This window comes from Lonchura striata, chromosome 1 (genome assembly GCF_050655825.1).
Source record: "Lonchura striata isolate lonStrDom1 chromosome 1, ASM5065582v1, whole genome shotgun sequence".
Lineage (NCBI taxonomy): Eukaryota > Metazoa > Chordata > Aves > Passeriformes > Estrildidae > Lonchura > Lonchura striata.
The window spans coordinates 67,030,603-67,046,915 of record NC_140703.1 but is presented as its reverse complement, the minus strand read 5'-3'; the positions used below and the strand labels follow the sequence as shown (position 1 = coordinate 67,046,915).

The window sequence follows — 16,313 nt, the reverse complement described above, 5'->3', positions numbered from 1 at the left end:
TACCAGGGCAATGGGTACAGTCAAGCAGCACCAGTGGCACAGAAGCCTGCTGAGGGCACAAGCTAACATTTTACATGTGAATGTGCACAGCTTTGTTTCTTTGCCCTTTCTCTTCATTGCAGTAACTGCAGTAACTCAGCAACTTCACTGAGTGTTTCGGTTACACAGTACCTTTATAATGTGATATCTTCTCAGTGTACGCATTGTATGAATTTTCCGTATATATTTCAAACATGAGACTGTACTAAAAAAATTCTAAAATATTTTCATGAAGCATCTGAATGGTAAAGGAATGCTTTGCAGAGCTCTTGCTTTCATGTACTTACTGTAGGATTGCTACGTTTGAACTTCCAAGTGCTTACACTTTGAAATCTATTGGCACCTGGTATAGTATTTAGACATGTGCCACAAGCACCCCTTGAATGTTTGCAAATCAGGAAGGTGGAGGGCTTAAACAAATAAAAATAAATTCAGTGCTCCAAGCTGAGAGAATCACAGATTTTGGGTTTTACAATATAGTTTGCCAAATACATGTTGGTTTTCTTTTCCTTCAATTTGCGAGACCATAGTTAAAAAGAGAGCCCAAGAGGGCCATATTTTTTATTTTGGAGCCAAGAATTATATTTTTAATTTAATTTTTTTTAAACACAGTCAGAGTGAAGTTGCTGGATTACTTGTATCTGTTGCTGCTGCTGCTGCAAGGCTTGTTGTTGCTGTTGCAGGGCAGAAGAGAGCTGGAGTCTCTGCTGAGGAAGGCTTTGCCCAGGTCTGTTCACGGCAGAGCCAAGCTGAGACAACACTGAGAAAGGAGAAGGGGAAAGCAGGCAGGTCAAAGAAGTCAGGTTGAGTTGGTCAGGGGAGGAAGACATAGGAATACAGTGTAACAGGAAAAGGGGGATCAACAGAATTAGTTTCAGAGTCAAATTTGGAACAGTGCAGAATAAAGTATATATGATATACATACTCTGTTAGTTAGAACATAATTAGATTATGAAGTGCTTGTAGAGACACAAAGGTTTCTCACACTGGGAGTTAAGCACAGAGTTAAAGAAACATTCCTTAATGAAGTCTGGCATGAAGTTCCCTGCATTTTCGTTTTAACTTTAACTTGTTTTCATGTGATACTATCAATTGATGGCACTTAACTGCCAAATAAAGCAGAGAAGTGCATGCTTTAGAAGTCGAATATTTCTCATAGAATTCATGTCCTGATAATAAACAGTGAACCATTCTGATCTAACGTAATACTTCCTTAAGACCAAACTTCATTTCAGTGTGAATTTATCAACATAAACACTTTGCTACAAAAGGAGGCTCAGCAAGCACATACCTGTGGCTTGAGGTTGCATAAAATTCCCTACTCCAGTCAGGTTAATTACAGCAGCTTGTTGGGCAGATAATGCCTGATCTTGATTGGATGGACCTTGGTCAGACCCCTAGCAAAAATGAAAAGCTTGATCCTTATTACCAAACTTTCATATCAATGAATAAGCAAATAAAGCCAGTGTGAAGGCAAACTTCTGAAGTGCCATTAAAAACGTTTAATGCTAGGTCATCCAGTGTGTGCAGATACAGGCTACAGTGTAGTCACTAACAGTAGGACAAACAGACACTGAGTACCCCAGAACAGCTTTGTTTTGGCAGAAGTGGTATTGCTACTGTTACCCAGCAGAATTCCATGTAGTTGTCAATTTCCCTGCAGTCTAGCAGAGACTACACTTAATGGTTGTAATCTTAGGACAATTTCCTGTCCCAGTCCCAGCCCCAAAGTCTTCTGGAGACCCTAAGATATCCATGTGCAAAGGTCCTAATCAATCAAGATGTGCAAAGGCTGACACATTCCCATGTTCATATTGTGCCACACACTCCTTAATTTCATAAAAATATAGACCCTGGTTTTAAAAGTATATTTTCAGAACACAGTAGTTTCCACAGTAATCACTTTAAAGGAATTAGTGGAGTCTGACCAAGTGTCTCCTGAACTCAAAGGGTGCTGAATTATGACCTCTTTTAGAACTTAAATTATGCACTGATTTATAACACAGAGAAATAAAGCATTATATGCACAATTCAATAAAACTGCATGGTTTATGAGTCACAAAAAAGCTGGTTCAGTCCCGGAGTTGCAATGTTTCTTTAGCATTACATTATAATGCCACTAAGATCTAGGAAAACCAGACCAAAAAATTGCATGTTGAGACATCATCACATCCATGATGACTAAGAGTCATAGAACCACCATGTGGGGAAAATCCCTAAGTATGAGAGAGAATGCATATATTTATATTATATGGGTAGCACAGTAAATTGTTGTTTTTGGGCCTAAGTTTTTTCACTAAGCACTGTGAGCACATACATTCAAGTCCTTATCAAAGCTAAGGAATCTAGTGTTCATATCTCACTTTAGCCAACAACCCCCTCCTCTATAATGCAAGGTATGAGAGAAGTTCCTTAGGGCAGTTTAACCAATGCAGAGACTGATTTTCTCCAGAACTTCCTGCCACAAGAACTATGCTTACATCATCCTTTTTATAAATGCCCTTGATGTTCATTATCTAGAAAATAAAACCCAACAGTACAAGGTCACATTATTTTTTTTTTAGTAGTTCAACTACTAACTGACATTCAGAGATTCAGATGCTGTGAACAAATTGTAAAGTTTCCCATTAAACTGTCCCACAATCCAGAACAAGGCCTGTGGCACAGGAGGCTAGGTATCTATTTTTTATATACCATAAAAAATTTCAGAGCGGCATCTTATTTATGAACAGTCTACAGTATCACATGTGAAATTATGACATACTTGAGTATCCAGTAGAGAGTATTTGGTAAACAGAAGGCCTGTGTGTCTGAGAACACAAAAGCAGAGCAGCTAGTTTTCTCACACTGCTGCATCAATGTTAGTCAGGATTTTTAAGTGCTAACCTGGTACTTGCACCTTAGGATTTTTAAGGTGCAACTGACCATTCAAAATTTGTCACTTGAAGACAGAGCAGTGTCTATCAAGACTTTATATTTCCTCAATGATTAAAGCCTTTAAGACTAATTACAGGCAGCAGTAGAGCAAATGTCTTAAGATTATAGCTTTAAAGACAACCGGTGTTTCCTTTGGTGCAAAGAACATTCTGAACTGCAGCAGTGAGGTTTGTAAACAAACTCACAGCAGTTGCAGTAACAAGTTTTTGCTACTCTGTAATATCCTGACTGCATTTTTTCTCTGTTCATCTGATATATCTGTTAGTTATGATAAACAAAGCACTAAGCTGGTTTCACACCACTCATACAGTGGGGCTGGCTCTCTTCATGACAGAGTTAGACAATGCTCAGCATTGTTAGAGCTTTTCTATACAGAATATAAATAAAGAAGTATAGCCATAGCAACAGAGCCACTGCACTCTTTGCTGTTTGAGAATGTTTAGGAGGAAGAACTGCCTCCCCCTCTGCTTCAGATCTATGGGGTAATGGCTCATTTACTTGTAGAGATGGGGAGAATAGGAGAAACTGTTTCATCCAAGCAACCCAGACTGAGGGCTGTTGGCACACACCTGTTCTCCCTGTTGCTGAGGACTACAGGTTGTAGGCTGCTGACATTGTTGCTGTGGAGAAAACTGTGACAGCTGCTGCTGGAGTGGGTTAAAAATAAGTGAACCACCTGGAAGCTGTTAAAGATTAAAAACAAAAGGCATAATTCAATCAAACTGCTGAGTTTCCTACTGTTCTAGGATGAACATAGTATTGATAGTGGTGTACTTCCCAAAGGCTTAATTTTTCTTTTGCAATGCCTTTAAAAATCAATTTGCAATTGTTGGTGTTTCTGAAAGACTCATGCTCTGAAAACAAACTTGCATGAACTTATAGAAAGGTATTTCCACAGGAAAATAGATTTGAATTATTTTCATTAAAATGGCAGATACTGTATTAATACTGGAAAGATAAATGCCAGTCTTCAACAGCACTGTGTCTAATTTCCACTTTCAGAATATTCCATTGAATTTTAAGACAGCAACACAGCCTTGATTACTCTTCCTTACCCAGCTTTAATTGCACTTATTTCAGCTGAGTTGTTCTTGGTTTATGAGTGGCAGAACTAGCTTGAAACAATGTCCTTTAACATGGAATCACTGAAATACAAGCATTTAATTGTATAGAAGAGCTCTACTCTGGCATAACTGCCTCCTTTGCCTGGCCTTTTCCATGTTTCTGGAGTGTACAGGAGTGGGAAGTGGAAGTAGCAAAGCTGGTAGTAATTTTTTGAAATGTGGTGCAAACTATGTGGAACACCAAAACTGCAATTCTGCATCTGTATCTGGCAGCTGACTTCAAGATCCAAGAACTCTGCCCAGTTCCACAAAAAAAACCCTGCTCCACTTTTAAATGCAACTCTGACATAATAAACATCCGCTCATGTTTGTATTTGTATGCATGCTTTGTGCAAATAAAGCATTTACAGACCTTCTAAACTCCCTATCTTACATGAACTTCCATTTCCAAAAACTCTTAAAACCTATACTGCAGCTACCTGTGCATGCTGACCTTGGCTTTTAGGCATTCTGCATGTAAACCTCTGAGTGATTCTACCACACTGTTTTGTACAGTATAATTTTAACTTTAGTCTATGATCTGTAATGAAACCTTATGCAAATCCTGAAGGATTGCATTTTAGGATTAATATTTTGAATCCAAATGTCAGCATCTTTGTATTGTTACTGAGAATTATCTGCTTCTTTTCTGAGATAAGAATATAACTTCCACCTGGTATCTCTATGGAGATGTCTTTTCTCTTATTCTAAACCTTTTAAATAAGCAATTAAGATTTGCAGTAAATGGTCTGACCAACTGGCTCCAAAGATCTCTGTGGAGCAGTGCAGTAAGCAGCACTAAGCAGGTCTCTACAGAAAGATAAAAAATTATCATTATTATTGTGTCCAAGTATATAAATTACCTGTAGAAGATTTAAGGGCCGAAGATTTGATGTATTTTTCAAACCAAATGGACTGCCTGTTAAAGAAAACATCTTTTCATTAGTAGTGAGTCTTTACTCAGTTGTATTTGTGTATTGCAGTACACCTTTTCACTGGGACTATTTCTGAACATCTGGAATTTGGAAAACTGGCAAATGTAAATTGAGTGTAAACTTAATACTAAGTGTATAATATAATACAAGTATAATAAAAGTGTAATACTGGTAAGTGTAAATTAAGTGTAAACTTAATACAATGCTGCATTTTCCATAATGCAGTTCATAGTTATTCAGACTCAAAGTGCGCAAGAGCTGACTAAATGGAAAGAAATCTGTACACTACATAACATTATACCCTGTGACCTATAATCTGTTTGTGCATTTACATAAAGGTGATTGTGGAGAACACCACAGCTGTTATTTTTCAGTGATTCTTCTTCTGCCTTTAAAAAGCTTGACTGTTTGTACAGTAAATCCAAACAAGTCCAAAAGCTCAGTGAAGTAATACACTCTCACCAATCTTTAACAGAAAACAATCCCACCCCAAATCTGAGCAACACTCCAGTAAGCCAGCATCTACCAAACAGAAGCCCAGGAGATCTTGCACAGACCTAGCTCAGCTCACTACTTGCGTCTGTTGTGTGGGTGACAGCACAGCATGTACAAATCTGTGACACTTAACTGGTAGAGGTTGATAGTGCTTAAAAGGACAGAAGTAGACTAAAAGAAATCCTCATGAACTGAAGAAATGGTCCAAAACTCAGAAACACCGAATTAAAAAAAGACAAATGACCAAGTACAAAATTGTAACTATCTTTGTGTCTATACGGCAAGAAAGGACACGAGAAGTTACAGGAGGTCACAAACATATCCAAATCACCCATATCACAAACTACAGAGCACTCAAAAGAAAAGAACCTCTTCACACAGTTTACATCTATAAAATTTACTGTCACAAGATGCTGTAGAGATTCCAAAAATACACATGGGTTCAAAAACCAATTAGATAAATCCACAGACGAGACATCTAGCACAGGATATTAAGCACAAAGATCCATGTGGATATTCTTTAGCTGAGAAAGTCTCAAAGCTGTAGATTGCCAGAAGAGGTACAATTGTGGACAAGGGATGTTTGCATTTCACGCTTTTGCCTCATCTCAAACACTCTCCTCAGTATCCTCTAATGGCAAGTGTCAGAGACAGAATATAAACTGGATGGATTTTTGGCCTAAACCAGTAAAGCCATTCTTATGTTAAGGTAATGCTGTTGTGAAAAATACAGATAAAAAACAGGCAGACCTCATTTAGGCAAATGTTAACAGGAATGTTGTGAAAGAGATGAGATGCATTTATTCTGCTGTGCTCCACAGTGGTAAATCAGCCAAGCTCAGGCTTGTGTCCCGTTTTGGTTATCACATTTTAAGAAGGATGTAAGCAAATTGGACAGTCTAGAAAAGAGTGACAGGATTATGAAAGGTTTGAAAAATACGACCTATCAGAAAGAGAAGACAAATGTGGGACATGACAGCATGTTTGATACTTAGAAGGTAAAGAGAAAACATGAACAACTATTTTTCACATCTGAAAGGTATAGGAGGAAAAAAAAATTGCAATTCAGGAGATGCACTGTAATTAGAAAGGAATCATTTTGCATGGATAATGAGCCACTCCAAACAGCTACTGAGGAAAACTGGAATGTTCTTCAGTGAAGGTATTTAAAGATAAACGTTGGTTCAATATGGTTTAGAGAGATTTAACTCATAAGGGATGGATATCTTGAAGTCTTCTACTGTTCTCATTCTATAACCATACATTAGACATTTTTAAATTATATTCATAAAAAATAAACTGATATTTAAATCGTGCTTTTAAGACTTATATAGTTGCATTTGAAGGCAATATGGAACTACTTAATTGTTGTACAAGAATAAAATAGTACCAGGGCCAGAATAAAACACCCCACACATTTAAAAAGTGAGGCCTCTTTTTAAGTTCAATCATGCATTTTTTTCTGGGAGTCAGCATTATCAAAATTGCATTTGAATTTGGAGTTTCTCTCAAACTTTTTACTGAGTGCACCAAATAATCCAGGTTTTGACTGTGTATCCCCAGCCTAGCTCACCAAAAACCAGCTTAAAACAATCTCCAACACAGCCTAGACCTTGAATGCAAAAACATGGATGTTGTTCTGAGCTCCAGCCATCAACCTCTTCACACAATGGCCACTTCAGTCCATTTTTCTCCCAAAATGTTTTCACACTGTCCCTGTCTGAAGGGTGGCTTTTCCACTCAGTCACACTGACCTGCTTGGGAGGCAGACTGCATTGCAGCGGGCAGCGCACTTGGTACCAGACCTCCTGGGGGTAAAATGCCACTCAGATTTATACCTGCAGGGGCTATGGCACCAGTGTTGCACCCCAACATGGGGTTTGAACCACTCATCAGTGACTGTGCTCCACTGTAGAAGAGGAAAGACAACACATCAAACCCAAGTGGCACAAGTAAATCTGAGTAAGTAAATTGTTGCTCTTTGTCTCATGGCAAATAAATCAGTAGCTTGCTGTAAATTATGGGACTATGGATAAAGCATCAATGCAGCTAAATAATTTTGCTTAGAGCATAACATATATTTCATATTATGAGACCATACTAGTTTTTTTCTTCTTTGATATCAACTGATAAAAATAAACCACAAGTGGTCCTTTCATTCTAGAAATACTAAAAGGTCAACAGTCTTCAAAATGGTTGTACTATCATAAAAGGAACAGGTTTGCATTTTCTTTTTGCCCTATAAAAAGTCCAATTTATCAACAGTGACCAGCTGCTGAACACCTTAGCTGGGTAATTTGAATGTCTGATACTTGCATTGAAGCACACTATGTGTCTTACACTGACCATCATAATTGCAGAATTTTTCTTAGTCTAAAAAGCAGTTCATGTTATACCATACCATCTATTCTTGAAAGCATTTATTATTTTTTTCAAACCACAAAATGAGTTTTAAGGATCAAAGAGTGTTTCACCTCTTTTCAAATTGATGCAAACAAATCTGTTCCCATTTTTCATTTAGATTGGTCTGCATATGATATTCTACTTCCCCTCTGATTAATAAAACATTCTCAAACTTAAAAGCAAAACCTCAGAAATCACTTAAATCACTTAAATTGAGATAAAACTTTAAGAAATCAACCTATACGACTCCACAAAGATGAAAACAATAAAGGCCTTTCTTAATAGATGTTTTTCAATAATCTAATAGTAGGTGACTTCTATTTGAGAAATACAAATAGTTTCTACTGGCTCTTCACTTTATAATTACAAAGTGAGTGATCTTTTTTGTACTGCAGATCCTGAAAAATATTTACCCTAATGGTTGGTGGACAGTCCTGAACCACACTGCCTCCCACCAATCAACCAAACCCCATGGCAAATTAAGAAACCATCATAACAAAACACTTACCACACAGAGCCCACTACATTGATGAAGTTAAGTCCTGCAGGGTTTGCCATGACCTGGGTGGAGGTTGTTCCTGTAGTAATGGATGTTACCATGGTGGAAAGAGGAATGGTCATTACAGGCAGTGCCTGGCTCAGAGACATTTGCTGCTGAGCAAATGGGGTTAACAAAGTGGGCTGAGGGGTGAAGCCTGAATCTTGGGGAGTAGGGGTGGCAGAAGGGGTAATAGGAGTTGAGCTCTGAGCATCAGGAGGGTGTGGGGTCGATGAAGGGGTGTTGGTTGGAGTAGGAGTAGATGGTTTAGGAGTTCCAGACCCTGCTCATTGAGAAAAATAAAAAGTGCTAGTTTGTTATAAAAGGCCAATCCTTTTTGTATAATAAGGTTAATGGAATCTTACTTAGCACTGACAATGTTTTCCGTTTTTTAGACTGCAAGTGTTAATTTCTACATGACAAATGTTGCAGCACACACATTGTTAAGGATGCAGTATAATCACAAAGAAAATCCATTCTCCATGCTTCATTCCTTGTGGCATACACCAATTTCTATTTTCCTTTAAGGTTTCTATAATCTATCATACATTAAGTCATAATTCTATTCAGGAATACTTAAAATAATTTCTTAGTGACCATTTTAACCTAATTAATGTTTGTCCTAAACTGTTAAACAAATAGTATCCATGTACTGCCTGCATAACTGGTTGTGTTAAAAACTTATCATGGAAAACAATCATGTATAATTTCAATGATCATGGGGCTGGTCTAAATTTCATCAGATAGCCAAACTGCAGTTTTCCAAGTATCGACCAAATAAAAAGCAACTACCTAATATTTAAGAACTAGAGGATAATACTGCATCTTTAAAAGCTACTGTGTAATTCTCTTTGCTTAAATGTAACACATACAGCTGTATTTGTTGTGGATGCAGTAGGCAAAGTCTATCAACAGAAAAAGAAAACAAAACAAAACCCCCAAAAAGCTTGAGCTAGTTTTTTTGTTTTTCTTTTTTTAGCTTTCATGTCCTGCAGAAAGAAAGGAAATAAATATGAATGGCGACAAGAGCCTTAGAGTAACTGTGCAGCAGATTTACAGAATTCATAACACTAATGTAAAACCAGACTCAGTATTTTGGAAGAAAACTAGTTTTCTTTTTTATCTTGTGCAAAATAAGAAGGCAGAAAAGTTACACCTTTTGAGCTACCCAGATTTTAAATTATTTAATGCAAAAAGCATATTTTAATACCATGCAGGATACTGGAATGTGCAGTATACAATTATTCATAAAAAAACTGAGAAGTTGCAGCTATGGTTTCCTCTTTGTACAGATCTGTTCACGACATGGCTCAAGACACATACATGTTTTAGAAAACATTTTTGATCTACAGCTAAGATTAAAACGATCCTGTCAGTGTTAATGAAAATACTTTAACTAGGATGTCGCTTCTGATTGAAATTTGCATTTTTACACCTGAGAATATGGTACTATCGTCAGCAGCATCACCACCACACTTGCAATCAGCAATGATTTGTAAAACAGTGTAGGAGTGTTTTTAAAAAATCATCTTATCGTTTATTGTATCATCACCTTGGGACTGATCAGATTATATACATACATAGATACACAACTGCACCAGTTCCTATAACATTTAAAAAAACAGATGCTTAAATTATGTAAAGGCAAATTGATCTAACACACTGTTTTTACACCGGAATAAAAAAATCTACACTTTGGAATTTATCTCATCACATCATCTACCAACCAGCCTTTCGTATATGAGGAGATCATGCTAATTGCATAAAATGTATTAAAACGTATACACAGAGGGTGCATACATATATATACAAAAAACGAACACAGTTACAATAAACATAAAATACATACAGTGAACAAGAGACCTGCCTAAAGCTGCACAACTTATACAATTTAGGGTACACTGTACACTTAAGTTTCATAATTCCACAGGTTAAGAAGTTTATCTCAGGAAGCATTTATGCAAAAGCCTAAGATTTAATGGAGAATTTAGGTCGTGACTCACTTTGTGAAGAGCTCGCAGGAGACATGGCAGCTGGAGAGAGCATGCTAACTTGATTAAGATCCATAGATTGTTTCCGAGAAACACCAGGAGGCTTAGAAGGAGGAGGTGGAGTTGGGGATTTTAGATGGCCACTAGACTGTTGTGAGCTAAAAATACTGCCTGGAAAAGTATAATTAAAATACATTACTATTCTGTGAGTACATGTTAACTTAAATATTAGGATACAATTTTGTGAACAATATAAGCAGAAATTAAAAAAAAAAAAAATCCCCAAAAACTCCATGCTCTTCTCACAGATGAGGTTCTGGTATTTTTAAATTAAATCTTCATTAAAGGGACATCCTTTCATTTTACAACAGGCAGAACATGTTAAAATTAGATGTTTGAGTCAAAAAATTATTACCTGAAGAGCTACTTCCTGAACTTGAAGGTAATTTGATAGGAGGAGGTCGGTGTTTTACACCTTTCCCCAGTACTGAAGACTGAACAGAGCCTGATACACTTTCTGGCTGCTGGAAGGAAAGAGAAATTAACACTACCACAGCAATGATGAGAGCTTTCGCACAGCTGACAGAAGAGACAATTCAACTGATTTGTATGAAGGCTTCTCAGAACTACAATATTCCTTGCAGCCATTTCAGATGCTTATGTATTTATTAAAAAAAACCCAAACCTATGATGAACTCTCTTTTAGATAAAGTCTTTACCATCAAGAAGCAGCACGAAGGTGCTAGTAAAAATTTAAACTGAGCAAAGAAATAAGAAATATAATTAAAGTTTCACTTTTCTCCATAATTGTCATTTTCTGTAGTAATTCTCACAAACACAAAAGTGATGAATACACTTAAAATTATAAAACATTTAGGTTTTACTTGAAAAATTACGTAATTTCATTAATTCATTCTGTATATACCTGCCATTTTCAACCAAGACAGACTTAAAGAACAGGATCAGAATTCTTCATTCTAGGAGCAGGATTTCAAATAAATTTAGGAAAATCCTGAATGCAGAGAAATCAAAACACATTTCCCCACTGGCTTCAGTGGGACCAGAACTTCATATTCTTAGAGGTAAGATACAGCCTTTTTGTTTATTCTTATATCCTAATTACCAGGTTGTCTAAACATACACCCACTTCACCTACTCGAGCTTGCAGTTCTCACTCACTCACAATAGAACCTAAATCCATAATTCCAATAGCTGGCACTGTCTAAAGACTCAACAATAAAACACATTCAGTTATATTCCATGTGTTTTTGCCTTATAGCAGATATCCATAAATGACAGTAATGTTTAAACAAAAATACAGTTTGTTTAAACAAACTGCTGAAACTAGGAAATGAGGCTTGCAATATAGTGAATGGAGTATTTCAGTACTGGAGCCTCAATTAAATGTGCATGAGGTAAGAAATCAGAGCATTGTGCAGAATCACCCTTTTTGGTAAGCTTAACTTCCACTGATTTTCAGTAATAAGAGACAGTCCCTCTACATGTTTCTAATTGCTTGTTTATAAAAAAGAATCTTTTGAGGAAAGTTCTGAGAACTACCTTTCTGTTCTTGTATTAAAATCTGCTTTCTTGATTTTGAAAATAAAGACCAATGCCCCATTCAAATGGTGATATAGTAACCTGAGTAAGTCTGGTCCAGGCAAGCACCATTCCACCCAACTTGTGATTTTAATGTATATATACACACATGCATGTACATGTGTGCACACATACACAGAAACATCCATATCTCTTTTTGCAGTTGCTGAATGCTGCTGGTCTGCCTGACACCAGAAACTACCTCCTTCAGAAAAACATTGTTGGAGTTTGTAAGTAGGCATTTAGGGGAAAGATGTCACAAAGGAAATACCCCAGGGGATACAAATCTCAATTTACTAGCTGGAGTATAACATACAGCTCACTGCTGAAGCACCAACTCTGACCAAACAAAACCAGAAGCAAAAGCAAGTAAAACGCAAGGCAATGCCAACAGGCAGGAAAATCTGGGAATATAAGAGTTTATACTGAAAATGTAGAAATGTGTGTGCATGCAAAAATACACACTGCAAAGTTGTTGGGGTTTGTTTTGGAGGTTGTTTTGTATGCTTGAGGGTTTTTTTTTTGCTTTTGGCTTTTTGTTTCTTTTGTTTGTCTTGGTTTTTGTTTGAGTGGTTTTTAAAGTTTTCCTCTTCAAACTGAAGAGAAAATAATTTGAATTTCTAAAGGTAAAATGTTCAGCTACTCCATCTGTTTCTGTGTTTACTGACCTGCAAAACAAGACACACAGCTGCATTTTACTATACTGCTCTATGAAAGATTCATATGAACAGGGCAAAATGCTAAAACAAAACTTTGGAGCTACCTACATCATACACAGCCAACCCCCCAATGCCTCAGAAGAGCTAAAAGACAACATCCGAACATGGAAAACACAAATGCTTTCCACTAACTTTTCCAATATACTCACATAGAATGATCATGACCATAATGCAATTAGAAATTAATTCAGGATAGCATTTTTAGGTTATTTTACTGTTAAATATGGATAGCAAAAATTATTCTAATAATTCAATAATTAACCACAAATAAAACAAATTTGTAGCTTGATAAACTCACTTCCATTTCCTTCCCTGGAGAAAGATGACTGACTGATCCACTTGAATTATGAAACATTTTCACAGTACATTTAGCTTCATTTTGCACTAACTCCTGGTACTGATTCACCACCCTAAAACAAACAATGAGGACATGAAAAGATTAACAACTTTGAACTTCCAAAGTAGATACTTGTAGATAAACAGATAATTGTATATGTTATAGTCATATATTTTATATATTATGTAAGCATATCTCTATATAACATAGAGATGCACATATATAAAACATACTTATACTTCTTTGTATCTTTCTACATTATATTCCTGGGCTCTTAGATTTATTCCGTTTTAACATTTAATATCTTTTTTTTTTCTAATACAAAATAATAGTGTGAGAAACATTCTACTGGAGGAATATAGGAAACAATAGAACAGTTCCATTCCCCAAAGCAACTGCAGATTTTTGGGATGTCAGTCAATGGGGATTCCATTCCCGCTTTTTTACAGAAGTCCAGAATCCTCTATAGAAAGTGACTCTTCTGGTTATGTTGCCTGTGATACAGTCAACCCTCATTCAGCTTGAGGTCTATGACAGGTGAGGACTCTAAATGCAAGGGCTGACCAATCACTCCCCTGTGAGCATTATGACAGACATTCGACAAACAAGTTTAAAATACTGTTCTATCAAACAGAATCAGATACTATATCTCTATTAATCTAAGACAACCAAGCTGAGGGAATAGTGTTTCACAAACATGAGTGCAATATAACAAATGACCTTGAAATCTAACACTGAAGTGCTGTAGTCACACTCTGGCAGACTGGACCTCAGTGAAAACCTGCTGGAATATTTCCATTACCTCACACCTAAAAGTGATGAAATACTCTTTATCTTGATGTAGGTCTGCTTCTGTCATATGCTGTTACCTGACTAATGCAGACATAAGCAAGGGCCCTGACACACATGACAAAGGAAAGAGGGCAGTGCACTTTTTGTAGCAAATAGGTTTTAGGTTTTAGACTGACTTAAAAATCGGTGGCATCAGGGTAGTAAAATGCCGTGTACTCAAAAAAAGGTGGTCTTGCACTCCCTCTACTGTTTCTTCTTGTACTTGTCCCTGAAACCCTGTTGCTTATTCTGATGAAGGGACTTGTGCAACCCAGTGACAAACATGATCAGGAAATCAATCACAGTTAAAACCAGGCTCTTGTAATATTATTGTTTTACTTTCCAGCCAGCCAATCTCCCCAGTTCAGCTTACAGAACAAGCAGCAAAAGTATCAGCACAAAGGAGGCAGGAGAGAATATAAGTAAAAGACTTTCTGGATCAAAATCACCTATTTAAAAGAAGAACATTATTACTGATTTTTGATCAAGTCAAAGACTCATTTCCCTGCCACGCACATAACGTGCCACACAGGCATGGGGATAAGAGCTATGGTATGTACATAGCCAGTGGTATCCTATGGAGGCACAAAAACACAACTGGCTCTGACAGAGGTTGCTCTTTAAAGGTTCTGTGCTTATATGCACAGGCAATCTAACATGATGTACGCTGACAAACACTTAAAACCACTTATCTTGCTGCCTCAGTTATCCCTGAATTGCTACGCCTACTCATTCTACAACTAAAATATACTGAAAAACTGTTTTATTACTAGCTTCTCTAGGAAAGCTGAATCAAAACATGCACAATACACAAAACGAAGGTGTATAAATCTTAAATCCTAGATTACACTTCAAACAAGAAGTTCAAATGAACCATTTCCATGATTGCAAATTTACTGTGCCAAATGTTCAGATGAAATTACTCCTAAGTGCTCTCAGAGTTCAGGTGTACTCACTTATTTGATGTCCTCTATTCTTCCTTGCTTGTTAAATACAGAAACTACACACTATTCTACTTCTTGATATGATGACTAATTCCTCTTTTTTTCATTTGTTCTGTATCTGTTTCCATAACCGTAACACTGGCAGTATCCAGTTTTGCCAAAAAGAAACAAAATTTATTATTTGTCATCAAGCCAATTAGCTGTACAAACTATATTAAGTTACCTTTCAGCATCAGTCTTCGAACCAATAAGGAACCTAAAATGTAAAGTACATTTTCAGTCATGAAAATGGGACTAAAAGAACATATTTTTATAATCACAAGGCTTCAAACAAATGGCAGTGCTGTGTTTTTTTCATACCTGCTCGAAATACAAATGATAATGTATCCATTCAATCGATCATTCAGTACTTGAAATACACACTTGACTTCCTAACTATATATACAACCTACACACATGATCTAATATGGTCTCCTTTAACAGTAAATTACCTACAAAACAAAAGGCAGAATATAGAAGTTTTGGATTTTATATTTTTTTTAAATATGGAAGCAAGTAACTGCTACAGAATTATTTATGTAAAAAGTACAAAGGGAAAGTTATGCATAAACCAACACCATACCAGTACACTCAAACTGAAATATAAGCGTTCTGAGGGGAGATCAAAAACAGTCCTATCCATAATATTTTAACAAACATTTAGTTTCCATTGTTTGATATCACTTATGCCAATTCCAACACCCTGTGATTTCCCAGACCTCCTAGATAAATATCTCTCTTTTGCATAACACTTATGGCTTGCAAATTTATTGCTATGTTTAACTTTACAGAACTTTCTCCAACTCAAAAAAATTTCAAAAAACATTTTATTTTACTGAACAACAAAAATGTTTACTTCACCTTTAATTTCATATGACAGTTTGCCAAGGATGAGTTATCCAAATTTGATGAACTTTAACTGTTAGTGTCTTAGCAATTATTTCCAAAACCCCCCAAGCATTTAATACCGCTACATTCATTTAATTCCCAGTTTTATTACAAAACTCTAAGCTAGCATTGTTGTTTCAAGAAGAAACATGCATGCTGGTTTTGGCTAGGGTAGAGTTAATTTTCTCCATGGTAGCTGAAATAGGGCTGTTTTGGATTTGTGCTAAAAACAGTGTTGGTAATACATGGGTGTTTTAGCTATTCCTAAGCAGTACTGACAAAGGTCTCTCACAAGCAAAAGGGCTAGGGGTGTACAAGAAGTGGGGAAGTGACACCACAAGGACAGCTGACCCCAAGTGAGCAAAGGAAGGGATATTCCATACATACCATATGGGAACATGCTCAGCATACAAAGCCAGGGCAAAAAGTAAGAGAGGGGTGGGGGAAGCATTTAGAGAGAAGGCATTTGTCTTTCCCAGTAACCATCAGGTGTGATGGGGCCCTGCCCTCCTGGA

General features: G+C 36.7%; 1 protein-coding gene across 30 annotated transcripts in view; it reads right to left on the bottom strand.

Annotated features, from left to right (window-relative positions):
* SUPT20H (SPT20 homolog, SAGA complex component) overlaps window positions 1-16,313 on the bottom strand; it is a 29,717-nt gene that overhangs the window by 658 nt on the left and 12,746 nt on the right. For 7 of the 30 annotated variants that reach the window (XM_085578762.1, XM_085578782.1, XM_085578805.1 and 4 more), the window contains 10 exons: window positions 15,095-15,127; window positions 13,058-13,169; window positions 10,857-10,965; window positions 10,454-10,612; window positions 8,421-8,733; window positions 7,264-7,418; window positions 4,943-4,998; window positions 3,546-3,659; window positions 1,331-1,436; window positions 675-799 (listed from right to left, as the gene is read on the bottom strand). In XM_085578762.1, coding sequence (XP_085434888.1) covers window positions 675-799; window positions 1,331-1,436; window positions 3,546-3,659; window positions 4,943-4,998; window positions 7,264-7,418; window positions 8,421-8,733; window positions 10,454-10,612; window positions 10,857-10,965; window positions 13,058-13,169; window positions 15,095-15,127 — 1,282 coding nt within the window. Of the gene's footprint in view, window positions 1-674; window positions 800-1,330; window positions 1,437-3,545; window positions 3,660-4,942; window positions 4,999-6,253; window positions 6,409-7,263; window positions 7,419-8,420; window positions 8,734-10,453; window positions 10,613-10,856; window positions 10,966-13,057; window positions 13,170-15,094; window positions 15,128-16,313 lie in introns of those variants that run through there. The other 23 variants (XM_085578860.1, XM_085578864.1, XM_021541897.4 and 20 more) reach the window with 12 other exon arrangements.